Source organism: Alternaria atra (assembly GCF_907166805.1).
Source record: "Alternaria atra isolate CS162 genome assembly, contig: 25, whole genome shotgun sequence".
In the NCBI taxonomy this organism is placed as follows: Eukaryota; Fungi; Ascomycota; class Dothideomycetes; order Pleosporales; family Pleosporaceae; genus Alternaria; species Alternaria atra.
In genome coordinates, this window is record NW_025091323.1 from 459172 (window position 1) to 471655 (window position 12484).

At 52.1% G+C, this 12484-nt stretch overlaps 4 protein-coding genes across 4 annotated transcripts; 1 reads left to right on the plus strand and 3 right to left on the minus strand.

Annotated features, from left to right (window-relative positions):
• Positions 1-833: 833 nt before the first annotated feature.
• Positions 834-3157, plus strand: ALTATR162_LOCUS5147 (uncharacterized protein; the record flags this gene model as incomplete). The annotated part of the gene is made up of 7 exons (XM_043312764.1): positions 834-864; positions 915-936; positions 989-1142; positions 1194-2561; positions 2613-2691; positions 2747-2952; positions 3011-3157. 7 exons carry the CDS (start codon positions 834-836, stop codon positions 3155-3157), a joined length of 2007 nt encoding a protein of 668 aa, XP_043168699.1.
• Positions 3158-4623: 1466 nt separating this feature from the next.
• On the minus strand, positions 4624-6885 carry ALTATR162_LOCUS5148 (uncharacterized protein; the record flags this gene model as incomplete). Its single annotated transcript, XM_043312765.1, has 1 exon — positions 4624-6885. The coding sequence occupies one exon, from the start codon at positions 6883-6885 to the stop codon at positions 4624-4626; it is 2262 nt and encodes a 753-aa protein (XP_043168700.1).
• Positions 6886-7888: 1003 nt separating this feature from the next.
• On the minus strand, positions 7889-9957 carry ALTATR162_LOCUS5149 (uncharacterized protein; the record flags this gene model as incomplete). Its single annotated transcript, XM_043312766.1, has 4 exons — positions 7889-8057; positions 8107-8168; positions 8227-8999; positions 9051-9957. 4 exons carry the CDS (start codon positions 9955-9957, stop codon positions 7889-7891), a joined length of 1911 nt encoding a protein of 636 aa, XP_043168701.1.
• A 928-nt stretch (positions 9958-10885) lies between these two features.
• On the minus strand, positions 10886-12030 carry ALTATR162_LOCUS5150 (uncharacterized protein; the record flags this gene model as incomplete). Its single annotated transcript, XM_043312767.1, has 3 exons — positions 10886-11323; positions 11377-11712; positions 11764-12030. 3 exons carry the CDS (start codon positions 12028-12030, stop codon positions 10886-10888), a joined length of 1041 nt encoding a protein of 346 aa, XP_043168702.1.
• Between the last annotated feature and the right edge of the window lie 454 nt (positions 12031-12484).

Sequence of the window (12484 nt, forward strand, 5' to 3'; positions counted from 1 at the left end):
CAGAGCGCTTCCAGCCTTACTGATGCCCGTTGCTGGCCCTCGGATTTGGTGGGAAATGCAACAGACCTGGCTCACAAGGCAGTACTCGTGTCCCCGGCGCCCGCAATGCCGTGTTGCCCCCAGTCTACGATGCGTAGATATGGCTTTTATGGAGATGGCACTTTGCCTCGCGTATTATGCGATGAGGAGCACACTGCTGCTGATGCGTCACTTGACGTTTGCGCGCGCACCCAGTACACAGCACGCGTTGTATGTCTGCGACGAGCTGATCTCCGCCTTGCGCGATAGCCCGGCCAGACTCCCTGATGCTTGTGCGTCGACTCGAAGACGGAGCTGTATTAGTAGCAGAAAATCCAAGATGATTGTCACTCTGCCCTCCACAACGCACGCCTTCCTCACAAACGCCGCTGCCAGCCTGAGCGCACACTTCCCCCAAAGCAAGGACCTTTCGGTTGAATCTAGCCTCAGAATCAGATGCCCTTATTAGGTGGGCGAGAGTTCACTGAGAAGTAGCATGGGTGTCAAGAGGGAAGAAGGGGGTTGGTTGTTGTGGGCGAGGTGAGTTGAAGGGCGAGGGAGCGCAGCGAAGGGGCGAGCCCGTTTTCAAAGGTCGCCTGCCCGCCAAGTAGCGCGACGCGCTAGCCCCGGGTGGGGCGGGCAAGCTCGAGCTGCATCACCAAAGTCCGGGACAGCAGTGAGAGCGCGGGCAGGCAGACGCGCCACAGTGTCTTCTTTGCGGCCTGACTACACGAATCATACTTCCTTCACGCCTCTCACCCTCTTTCTGCGCATGCGATTAATTTGACACACGGCGGGTGCCAGGACGAAATACAATGGCTCTTTCACTGCGGGACCGCCAGATTGGTATGCGACTTTCTTTGATACTGCAGCATACCACTAACCACACGTGATAGCTGCCATTAAGCGCATACTCAAGTGAGTGGTCCTACTCCTGCAAGGCCGGCGACCCTGTGCTGACTCCCGAAAGCCTCAATGCCCCCATCAACGACGTCGACGCTCCTGAAGAGTCCAGCGCAACCACCAACACTGCGGATATCGAGTGGAAAGTGCTGATCCTCGATACCCAGGCGAGGAATGTTATATCCGCAGTACTGCGTACCAATGACCTGAGAGCGGCTGGGGTACGGTCAACCCCCCTTAGAATATGGCTGTAGAATACTGAGGGCATGCAGGTTACTGTACACTTCAATCTTGCATCCAAGCGGAGCCCCATACCCGACACACCAGGCATATACCTGATCGCGCCCACAGCCGAGAATCTAGCGCTGGTGACCAAAGATCTGAACGATGGCTTGTACACACCGGTATACGTCAACTTCCTGTCAAGTGTCCCCAGAGCACTCCTAGAAGACTGGGGTGGCCAGATCGCGTCCTCGCCATCGGCTGCCGAGAACCTCGCCCAGATATACGACCAGTATCTAAACTTTGTCACCCTCGACAGCGACCAATTCTCCCTGAACATCGAGGATGCCTATCGAAAGATAAATAGCCCAAAGACGTCGGACCAGGAGCTCGATGAGCTGATCGATCGTATCGTCTCAGGCCTCTTCTCGGTCGTAGTCACCATGGCAGTGGTTCCCATTATACGCTGCCCAACAGGTGGAGCTGCTTCCGATATCGCGGCCAAGCTTGATCGAAAGTTGCGCGATCACATTCTCAACAGCAAGGAAAATCTCTTCTCCGCCAACACAGCGTCTCGCCCTGTGCTCATCATCGTTGACCGCAACATCGACCTTTGCCCCATGTTCAGTCACTCGTGGATATACCAAAGTCTTGTTTACGACGTACTAGACTTTTCCCTCAACAAGGTCGTTGTGACCGTGCCAAACGATAAGGAGAAGCCTGAGAGCGGTTCCAAGAAACAGACTTACGATTTGGCTGCGAGCGACTACTTCTGGAAACGCAATGCAGCCCAACCCTTCCCTCAAGTAGCAGACGACGTCACAAACGAGTGGACCAAGTATACGGCAGATGCGGACAAGATCACGAACTCTACAGGCTCTAACTCCATCGACGATATGGAAACCCAGTTCGCAGCTCATCTAAAGGGCGCCATATCCATGCTTCCCGAGCTCCGTGAGCGCAAGGCGACTATTGAGAGCCACATGAGCATGCTCGAGTCCGTCATGGACGGCATCAAGCAGAGAAAACTGGACGAGTTCTTCCAGCTCGAAGAAGAGCTTGGAAAGGCCACTAAAGCAACCATTTTAGACATAATCAAATCTACGGACAAGGGAAATGATCCGTACGACAAGCTACGTTTGTTCCTACAGTGGTATCTGACTACGTCTGATGACCTATCGCGCAACGAGCTCGACAGCTTTACACAAGCTCTGGAACAAGCTGGATGTGATACAACAGCTGTAGCATATGTTAAAACAGTTCGCCAGATTACGCGTATGACCATGTTGAGCTCTGCGCCTACGCAGCCAGCACAGGCGTCATCGAATCTCTTCGGTGGCTTCTCGAGTTTAAGCAGTCGCGTCTCAGACAAATTCAAAGAAGCCGGTCTAGGAGCACCCAACTTCGAGGGTGTATTAGTAAGTGCTTCGTTCGGCCCATGGAATAACGACTGACGTCCTGTTCTCTAGTCCGGCATCAAGAGTTACTTGCCAGCCAACAAGGATCTGACCCTAACAAAAGTTGTAGAGGCCATCTCCGATCCTCAAAGTAAGCCAAATCTTTGGTAACGCATGTCGAGACTCTTACTAACTGCTACCTATAGACGCAACCTCGAGTGCACTGAACAAGATAGAATCCTGGCTCTACTTCGACCCCCGATCAGCGAACGCCCGCGGAACCATACCGCCAGCTAGCCAGACACGGAACCAAAGCACCGTCTCGCGCGGCATTGAAGCCTCGTTCGGGCAAAGACGACAAGGCTACACAGAAGCATTGGTTTTCCCTGTAGGAGGCGGCAGCATGGACGAAGTAAGTCGACGTGGCCACAAACACAAGTGAAGCATATACTGACTATCTGCCTCTACAGTTTGGTAATCTACAAGCGTGGTCGCAACGGACTAGCGCTGCAGGTCCTGGTCAGCAAAGAAGAGTCGTGTACGGTTCCACGAATTTGTACTCGGCGAGAGACTTCATCGTCAATGAACTGGCGCCCTTGGGTGCTGAGACCACTTGAGCATCCTTGGATGGACTGCAGGAGTACGGAAAGCGGGCATAGCATGATCTATCAAGGGTAGAATAACGAATATCAATTCTTAGCATGTACAATTGCTATACAACGCCAGGTCATCGTATTATCGAAACTCCTGCTTTGCTTTTCTGTCTCGATATGTTATACTCGACTAATCATGCACCTCCCTCACGGTTTCTACTCATGCAGGCACGATGGACTACACTCGGCGTCTGGCGTAACAACCTCGGTTCGTCCTTGGGAGCAAGTGTAAACAAAAAAACAACAAAATATCGTCAGCTATGCTATGGAACGACCTGAAACTTCTTTACTTGCATACACCTTTATCCCCAGCTTAATATCGGGTTGAACATGACCAAGCCAGTCAGTCCTGTTTGATCCACCCCGCATGGGATTATTACTCGTATCTGCATGCATGCCACGATTCAGCCTTCACCAAGCCAATCTTCACCACTCTCATAGCCATGTCAACACGCACACATCACTATTTTTACCCTCATCCCAGAAGCCATAGAAGGAAAAACAAAATCACTTACAGAAGGACCTGAAACCTCAGCCACAAACTCCCAGCTACCTGGATAACACTCGCAGCCTGTTTGATCGACTCCATGGAAGGAATGCAAACCCCTCCATCATCCTACATAACACGCGGTCGCAGATCGAAAAATCCACTTTCTTTCCTTTTTTTTCTCCCTTCTTCCCTGAAGACGTTATCTAAAACGTCCCCATCTCCCACTAATGCTTTCTTTTCTTTTTTTCCGCGCCCACAACATCCAATCCTGCGCGCACATACCGAACTTCAGCCGTTCAGCCGCCCATCCAAATCCTTCAAGCCACGATACGTCGCCCCATCTTAATACACGATCCAACAACGATCGCAGGATTCCTACGATTCACGCTACTGTGTTTCAGATCTTTCCATGCATGGCTTCCATGCACGTCGCGCCCTGCACCCACGACAAGTCACAAAAAGTAAACACATGCAAAGTTTCTCAGCGTTTTGGTGGTGATTATGTGCATGTGTGGGTATGCTGATGAGTAAGTAGCAATAGACATGTTTGAGTTTGGTGACGTAGTGTATGCACGTATTTTGTCCTCCATTCCTGCAGTCTTCGTGCTCGAGGTCTGATGGGATCCTGTCGCTGGGAACGTGGTGTGGTATTTGGTAAGATGTACCTCTGATAATGGTAACGGGAGAGTACACGGAGATATCATAATGCTAGTTCTATGTTGATAGTGAAAGACATGATTAGTTCACTACACTGCACAAAAAGGCATCATGGCGACGCATACGAAATCTGTGAAGTAGTCTGGTAATATACAATAATTCATATCACAATATCTATACAATCTATATACAACATCAATCTAGAGTCATAAATTCCATCCAATCCATCTATCCAGATCACCTCCATATATTCCCACAAACGCCAATAGAAGAAGAAATGTGTCTATGACCTTCTCAATGACCCATAAACCCTATGGTTCCTCACTTCCCCCCTGCCACACCCCGCCAACCTCCCACTGAACCCCGCATCTCCAAACACAACCCCTTTACTCTGCAGCGTCCAACTAACAGTCGGTTTTGGACTCCCAGTAAAAGGATTCATGCTTGTTAGAATCCAGCCTCGGGCTAGAGGAGCGTACTCCGTCCCCTTAACCACGTCCGGAACAGCAATGAGAAGCGTCTTGGAGTGTTCGAATGGAGCGAAGATTATGGCTTTACCGCTACCGCTTTGGAGTGGTGCGCCCGAGTAGTCGTATGTAGACGACGAGGAAGGAGCAGAAATAATCAAAGGCCCATGCGTGCGTTCCGAAGCACCTGACGGCCAGGGTATTCCCGATGTGATCAATGTAGAAAGGAAGTGAACCAACGACGACAACGCCGTCTGGCCTTCTGGAAGTAGAATGTAGTTTTGTAATATGAGATGAGGGTTCAGTAGCATCTCGATATCATATGGTAGAAGTCTCGGTTGGTTTACGTCTTGCAGACCGTTCAAGACTTCCAACAGCCATTGCGATCCGCAACTCAAGACGCAGGCTAGTGTCTGGATGAAGATGTTGCGCAGAGCGGGTGTGCGTGGGTGATTGGGTGCAACGGAAAAATTCCATAATCCTGATCCGGGGATGTGGTATTGGACACACAGGTCGATTATCATGCGTGCTCGCACGACGTGTGTAGGAAAGGATGGGCTGGGTTGTGTCCGGTGTGGGAGGTCGAGGAAGATAAGATCCAGCTGCGCGTACTCTGCTCTGCCATCCGAGGCTTGAACAATCTGCCCTGCTTGGCTTGAGAAGTGTAGTGGTGGGGAACGAGCTGCGGCGGTGTCGAGGGGGGTCGGACGGCATAGCCAGGAGACTGATCCGTCGTGAAGTTGGAGTGGCGTACCAGTTGTGCAAAGTGCGACGGGGTCTCGCGCCGCGATACCGACAAGGAGTAGTGAGCGGAGACACTCATCTTCTATGTTCGGTCTTGAGAATGGACCTGGAGGGGCTAGAGCTAGAGGTAGACCTGAAGCATTCAATGCTATAGCGGTCTTGTCACGATTTGCGTCAAGCCTCCGCACATACTCGGGTAGTCGTGGATCGCCACCTGCTTTCAGGCGAAAAGTGTCCGTAACCAATGAAGTGAATGATTGCATTGTAGGAGGCTGATCGTGTGGGGTATCTGGTCTTCGTAGTGCATTTTGGCCATGTCTGTTGAGCATATCGAGCTCCTGGAAGAATGCCAAAAGTGAGCGGATCTTTGCCGTCACTGGCGGAGTGAACGTCGCGAGCTCACTGGCAAGAACCAGTAAATGAATGAAGAAATCTCCAGTAAACCGCGTGATCGTTTGAACCTCGTCTTCGTAGTGCCGGATCGAAGGTACTAGGAAGATATGGCTTCGCCCCATTTTCATCTCGTGCGAGCACCATGCGCGCTCAAACCAATCTGAGCCGATGATTCGCTCGAGAAAAGTCTTCAAGGGGCTGAACTGCTCCATGAGAGGTGGCGTTAGTCTTGCATTGGGTTCCTGGCCTGAAGGCAGCTGGGAGTAGCTATATTGCTCGACATAGTAGCGCAGGAACTGTTCCTCATCTGGCGTAACAGCAATATCGTCCAGTGCTACGACAACCGCCCTTGCATTCTTGTAGATGACATCGATGGCACCGACGATTCCTGTCGTTTCGCTCTCATCCTCCTGTTCGAGACACACTTGGTCGAACCACAGTCCCTCACCCTTGTTCCTTTCTTTGATGACAGCCTCAAATAGTGCAGCGCTAGTCGGTAGCGGGAACTGCTCGACTTCCTTCTGCCATCCAAAAGGAAGATCTCCTACTGGTGTAACGACTCTTCTTGGTGCGTTCAAGGTGAGTTGTTTTCTGCAGTAGCTGAGTGCGATGTATCCTTCTTCCTCGCCGTGGAAATCGATGTCGTTGATCAACCGAAAGGGAAAGGTATTCTCTACGTGGTCCTTGGGGATAAATTCTTTTATGAGTGAAGGTGCTAGATGGCCGATGTCCGACAAAAGGGTAGTTGCATCGATGTTGGTGTCAAATGTCGATGCCGTCCATCTGTGTCGATTGATCAGATTCTCTCGTGCAGCAGGTTTGACGGTTCGTGTATGGAGGCTCGAAGTGTCCAGCTCGTCTTCGTCGATATCAAGGAAACTGCACTGTCCGAATCGGGAGAAGTATTGAAATGATGTTGGCAACGCCATAGGAAAATACATTATCCGCCTAGTTTGAAAGAAAGATAGAAGTGTTTGATGATGAACTGAACCCTTTACAACAAGGCATCCAGACCTTTTTGACTAGAGTAGCACACCTCTACCTTCAAGACCCATGATCCCTCCATCTGCACCCAAGAACGCCGGCGCACAGCCGCGCTCTGGTCCTGGGTTCAGCTGTAGGAATCGTGAGAGGACGGTGCCATGCATGAACGTTTTCCGTCAGCCCACTGCCGCCACAAGCGGGCCCTCGCGCACCCTCGCGCACCGACTACCGCATTGCGTATTTGCGGGGTACGATGAAGTCTTGGCTGACTTTTGACATTAGGTTAAGATGTATAAGGCGTAGTGAAAGGTAGTAAGGTTTGGGCGATCCAGATGCTCGGGTACTGATACGGGTCTGCACGGCCCTCATACGCGCAACAACGGGCAGCCCGGGTGACGTCGCAATCTTTCGGAAGGGGCAGCCGCGACTTGCAAAAGAAATACACACAACTTGAAACATGCAGCCTCATGGAGACGTTCCGGTAAACGCCTCAGGGTGGACTCGACATGCCACACGCTAGAAGTTCTAGAAGGTAAAAAGCAATTATAACATGCAGCGCCCTTTAATCTTACACGACATGTAATTTTCCGGACGAACCCGTTCTAGCGGAAAGTGGTTATGATGTAGCACCGTTATGAAGCTGAACGGTCATATTGTGAAGAGGCTAAGCCCTACCATGGGGCGTCCCAGTCATGAGCGCATCTGAAGCATGTCGTGCCTGAGTCGATCTGGATATAAATAGACTGGCGACAAGAGGTTGACTCCTCATATCGGTGTAAAGATACACATGTTGTAAGAAACCAAACCCAGACTCCAGCGATTACCAAGCCCAGGCATGTGGTCCTGCCAAACCTCTCACGTTTCGTGATACCGAAACTCAAATCTTCAGGCGGAGACCACCACCCGTTGGACGCAAAACACCTTCCAAAACGCATAGTTGACAAATTACTAAACAAGCGGTTAATCGATCTTTGCATTTGCGAGCCTGTCATTAGAACCTGCGATGACGTTGGACATCCGCACGTTTTGCCGTTTGTATTTGCTGTGTTTCCGGAGTCGTTTCCGGGCAACCATGACTGGCACCGATGATTTGGTTACCAGGTAGTTACTGAAAGATCCGAGTAGAACACTGCCACAGTTAGCATTTATGCGTCCCGTATGTAGAGAGCTTAACATACCCTTTCAGCGCGTTCCGGCCTCGTGACCCAAGAATTACCAGGGTAGGCTCCAAAAAGTCAATCTGTTCACCGTCTGTCAGCACATTGTTCCGAGATCAAATACCAGCTCAAAAAACCTACGACTTCAGTAATCATATGCTTGGGGCTCTTGCAATGGAACACTTCAACAACGGCTCGCACTTGCAGCCGCGTCTTCCTCAACAGTTTAACACACCGGTCAGAGACCTCTACGCATGCCTGATACCTGTCTTTCTCTGCCTTTCCCATGGCACCCACATTGGCTTCCGTTGCCATTATCGAGCTAGACAGAGCAGAAAAACCGGGTCTGGTCGCTGGTAAACCGTCATGGTTGGACAGTGTCCTCTTGAGATGGTCTGATTCCTGTCGTCCGGTAGTACCTTGACTGATAGGCGCACCGGAAGCATCAGTCGTCGCTACTCCTGTTTCCTCATCCACAGCGTAGACTGCTAGAAGGGTATCGCCATCTCGCAAAACGGTGCCGATCGTCCACTCCAGGGCATATGCTGCTTCGTCGCTAAGATCAGTAGACACCAGGTATACACGCTGTCTTCTCAATCCATTCTTCGCATCTTCGGCAAATTGAACATAGTCACCCCTGATAATTTGCCGAACACAACGGTGGGCTTCTGGACTTGATTGGATAGGCGAGATGTTTAGAGAAAGCTGCTGGGCTGATTTGATTTCGGCAAGCTCATCCTCATGGTCTGAATGAACCGGGGTCGAAAGACCTGAACCGCCCTGGTCAAAACTTGTATGAGGATGTACCACTCCCGATGAGTTCTTTCTCGTCATCCTCTCGCCGTTTGGGCCGGTGACGTTTATCGATGGCTCGAGTAGTGATCGCACTTTGTAGGAGACTGCAACTTCTCGCCCTGATTACAGTCAGTGTCTGATGAACAATTCGACATAATCATAGCACTTACGCTCTTGCTCAGCAGCAGCCAGCAGGCTCTTAGCAGTGATGACTTCTCTACCCATACTGTCGGTGCCTCCAGATGACTTTCTTGACCGCTGTCTACCTCGCTCTGTTTTCTTGGTCTTTTTCCAGCCGTCATCCCAATCTGAACTATCGGAGGCGTTGTTGTCACTACTCTCGACAGCAGCGCTGTCCTCGCCATCGTCATCTGTCGCCAGACGCACACCCCCACCCGGTGCGGTAGCAGTGCCTTTGACAGGATCAACACCCTTGCGATTGGGGAGCGAGGATAAGCCGCCCTCAGAGCGCGCCAAAGCGGAGTCGGAGAGTTTGCGATAGGCTGTGTCCATGTCAATGCGCTTGCCCGAGTCTGTCACGAAAGTGTTGTTTGATGTTGGGGCGGGCTGCGCCGGGTTCAGCATGCGCGTTGCTGGAGAAGCAGATCGATTGGGACCCGGAGAGCCTGACTTGGATCTGCCCATGGGTCCGTTCATGGAGTTGTGTCTTTCCTTTGAGTTCGAAGAGCCATAGAAGCCACTGGAGTTGCCATAAACAGACGACATGGCGCGAGGCTTCGCATTAGCATCCAGCTTGCCACCTTGAGATACTCGCTTAGGCATAGCGTGTGCGTCGATGGATGGCAGCATTTCGAACTTGTAGGCTGATTCGGGGTTCACTCGACGCGGTGATTTGGGCATGGCGAAGGGGATGCCAGTGCTTCCGCGGCTAGAGCTTCTGCGCTGCCCCGGAGTATCGATGTCTAGCATGCTGCGAATGGGCGAGGCAGCCGAGCCAGGACTTTGCGCGCGCGCCACTGGACTCTCTGCACGACGTGGTCCAGGATTTTGGTTGCCTTCGAGGATCTTGTTAACCTCCCTCATCTCCTCGTCAATGGCAGCTTCGAGTGACGCCATGGTAGCGGTGTGGAAATGTTCACCAGAGTCGCGTGCGGAGTGTGGACAACGGAGTGTGTAGAGTGAAGCGTGAATGCGTGTCGAAGAAGGGTAGTAAAACGCGGTCTTGCTCGCGGGGTAGCTGAAGTGATTGAAGGTATCAATTGGTGTTGCGCTATGGCATCATAGGCCTAGCTGTGTGCTGTCGGGTGAAGGGGCTACAAATGCCAGCGGTCCAGTACCGAGCAGTCACTGGTCTGGAAAGATGTGGGGTGAGCGCGTGATGGTACTAATAACAGCGGTGGGGTAGTAATTCCAAAGACTGTAGCTGAAAGCGATGGCGGGCCGAACCGTAGTATATAGCTAACCGCTGTCGGAGAACAAGTTGTTCCCTAGCAGGTTGATGGAGGCGGACGACATATGGAAATGAAACCTCGGACAGCAGACAATGGAGCTTTTCGGGAACAGTCAGCGCGAGACGACGGTCGCGGGTATTCTTGGTCCAGGCGGTGGGAAGTGGGCATCGAGCCCCTCAACATCTGGCGGTTTGGCAGTGCTTGGCATGCGAAGATCACCAGCAAGCTGCCTCACGCCGCTGACACAGGGACCGAATCACGACGTGTGGGAATAGACCTGAAGCCGTACGCGGATATAGGAAGTCTTTTCCGTTAAATTATTGCCAACCCCAATCGAGCTGTGCGCATATTGAGCTGTTCAGAATCAACGCATTCATTCATCATGTGCTTGGCGACCGGTGGAGCAGGTGTGGCTGTGCTGGCATGGCTCGCGCGGAGCTACTCGCCCAGTCTAGCTAAAAAGTACATTCAAAGTTACCTCATCATTTGGTTCCCAACCACCTGACATACAGCGGAAAGACACGGTAGGCCGTTGCAACGGTGACATTGATAGATATATTATACATTGACGCTCCTCCGCATGCCTGGACGCTCTACCTCTTTCGGGGCAGAACAATGTTAGCTCGTGCAGCAACACCAAGCTTGTGGATGGCATTGCGCCTGTCCCAGATTCCGCTCGTGCCCTGTACTACAGCGATGAGCTCCTGAGCGATACGCTGGGCCAAGCTGCCCTTGCCACTGCCCGCGTTCCTCCTCTTGGATGCAGCGGCCATGATCCACTGGATAGCAGCACGCCGCCGTTGCCTTTGACCCAGCGGAACGGGAATCTGTAGAGCAACACCACCTCCAGCGGCACCTCGCTGACTTCGGATGCGCATGAGAGGGGCGACCGAGTCGATAGCAAGAGTGAGGTAGAGCACGGGGTTGAGCGGGAGATGTGACGGTGGGGGTGCGCCAGGGAGCAGCGGTCGCGATGGGTTAATGGTAGGAACTGGTGATGTCCGAAGGTGTTGCAGGATCAGCGCCATGTTCTGCCAGTCAAGTCAGTTATCTGCAGGCTATGCTTCGAGGTTGGCTGACCTACCCGCTCTGCAACGCTCTTCTTGCCGTGTCGCATGAGCAGATTGGTGACCTGGTCAACTACGGGGTCGTGGCGGTGCTTGACGTGACCATCCTTTGGAAGAGGTAGAGATGGCATCTCAAACTTCAGTCCTGGGGTCGCCGGTGCTTTTGACACAGACTGCAAGTCTACCAGACCCATGTCCATGCCGCTGTTCCCACTTGGCTGTGTCGTCATAGTCGAATATGACCGTGATCCCTTGGGTGCCATGTTGGGCGTCGTCTTGGGCTTCTGCGAGTTGAGCTTGTCCTGCATCACCTTTGGCAGATTCTGTTGCGCCTCCTTGTCTCCCTTGACTACCTAGCACATTGTTAGTCTTCGCCTTGCAATGTGCGCTACGAATGACCTCACATCTTCAATCGGTGTGCCCTGGTTTAGATCAGGGCCCTTTTCTCCCATTGTTTTTGCCATAGAGGCTGCTTCCTCCGAGACATGTTCAATCGGCTTCGCATCCTCTCGCTTCGATCGGTCGGCGGCTGGAGTCTTGGTCGAGTCCGAGTAGAGGCGGCATTGCGACGGTGCCAGGCGGAGTGCTGACCGAGCAGGCCATTGAGCCTGAGGCCTTGGCCGGAATGCGATTGATCGCGTGAACGCGGGGATGTTTAATCGTGGCGGCATGGTGTTGTGTTGTGGGGTTGAGTTGGTGATGTTCTTGCAAAGTGACGCCGAATATTCAAGCCGATGTCGCGCTACAGAGTCCGTGCGCCATCTACTAGCTGCCTTCCAATTACCCCAGATAAACCAGTCCAACACATATCACGATGACGATATTTTGCAAGCTTCAGCTACAACTGGTCAGCCGACATCGGTTGCGGCCATGTCCAATCATATGGCCATGACTAGTCGCCAGTCGCCAGGCGTAGCATACACCTAGACGATATTGCTCGAGGGACTGATATATCCCTTCACATGAGTCTTTTCAGCACACTGCCCAAGAACGCGCAGTCATGTTCGCAACTTGTCCTCGGAGTTTTCAAGAGCTGCAGGCTATTGACAGCGGTAGTTTCTTACAACCACCCTTGCCCATCACTGTCCAATGTTGGCCCAGAGACTGTTACACACAAGATAGACA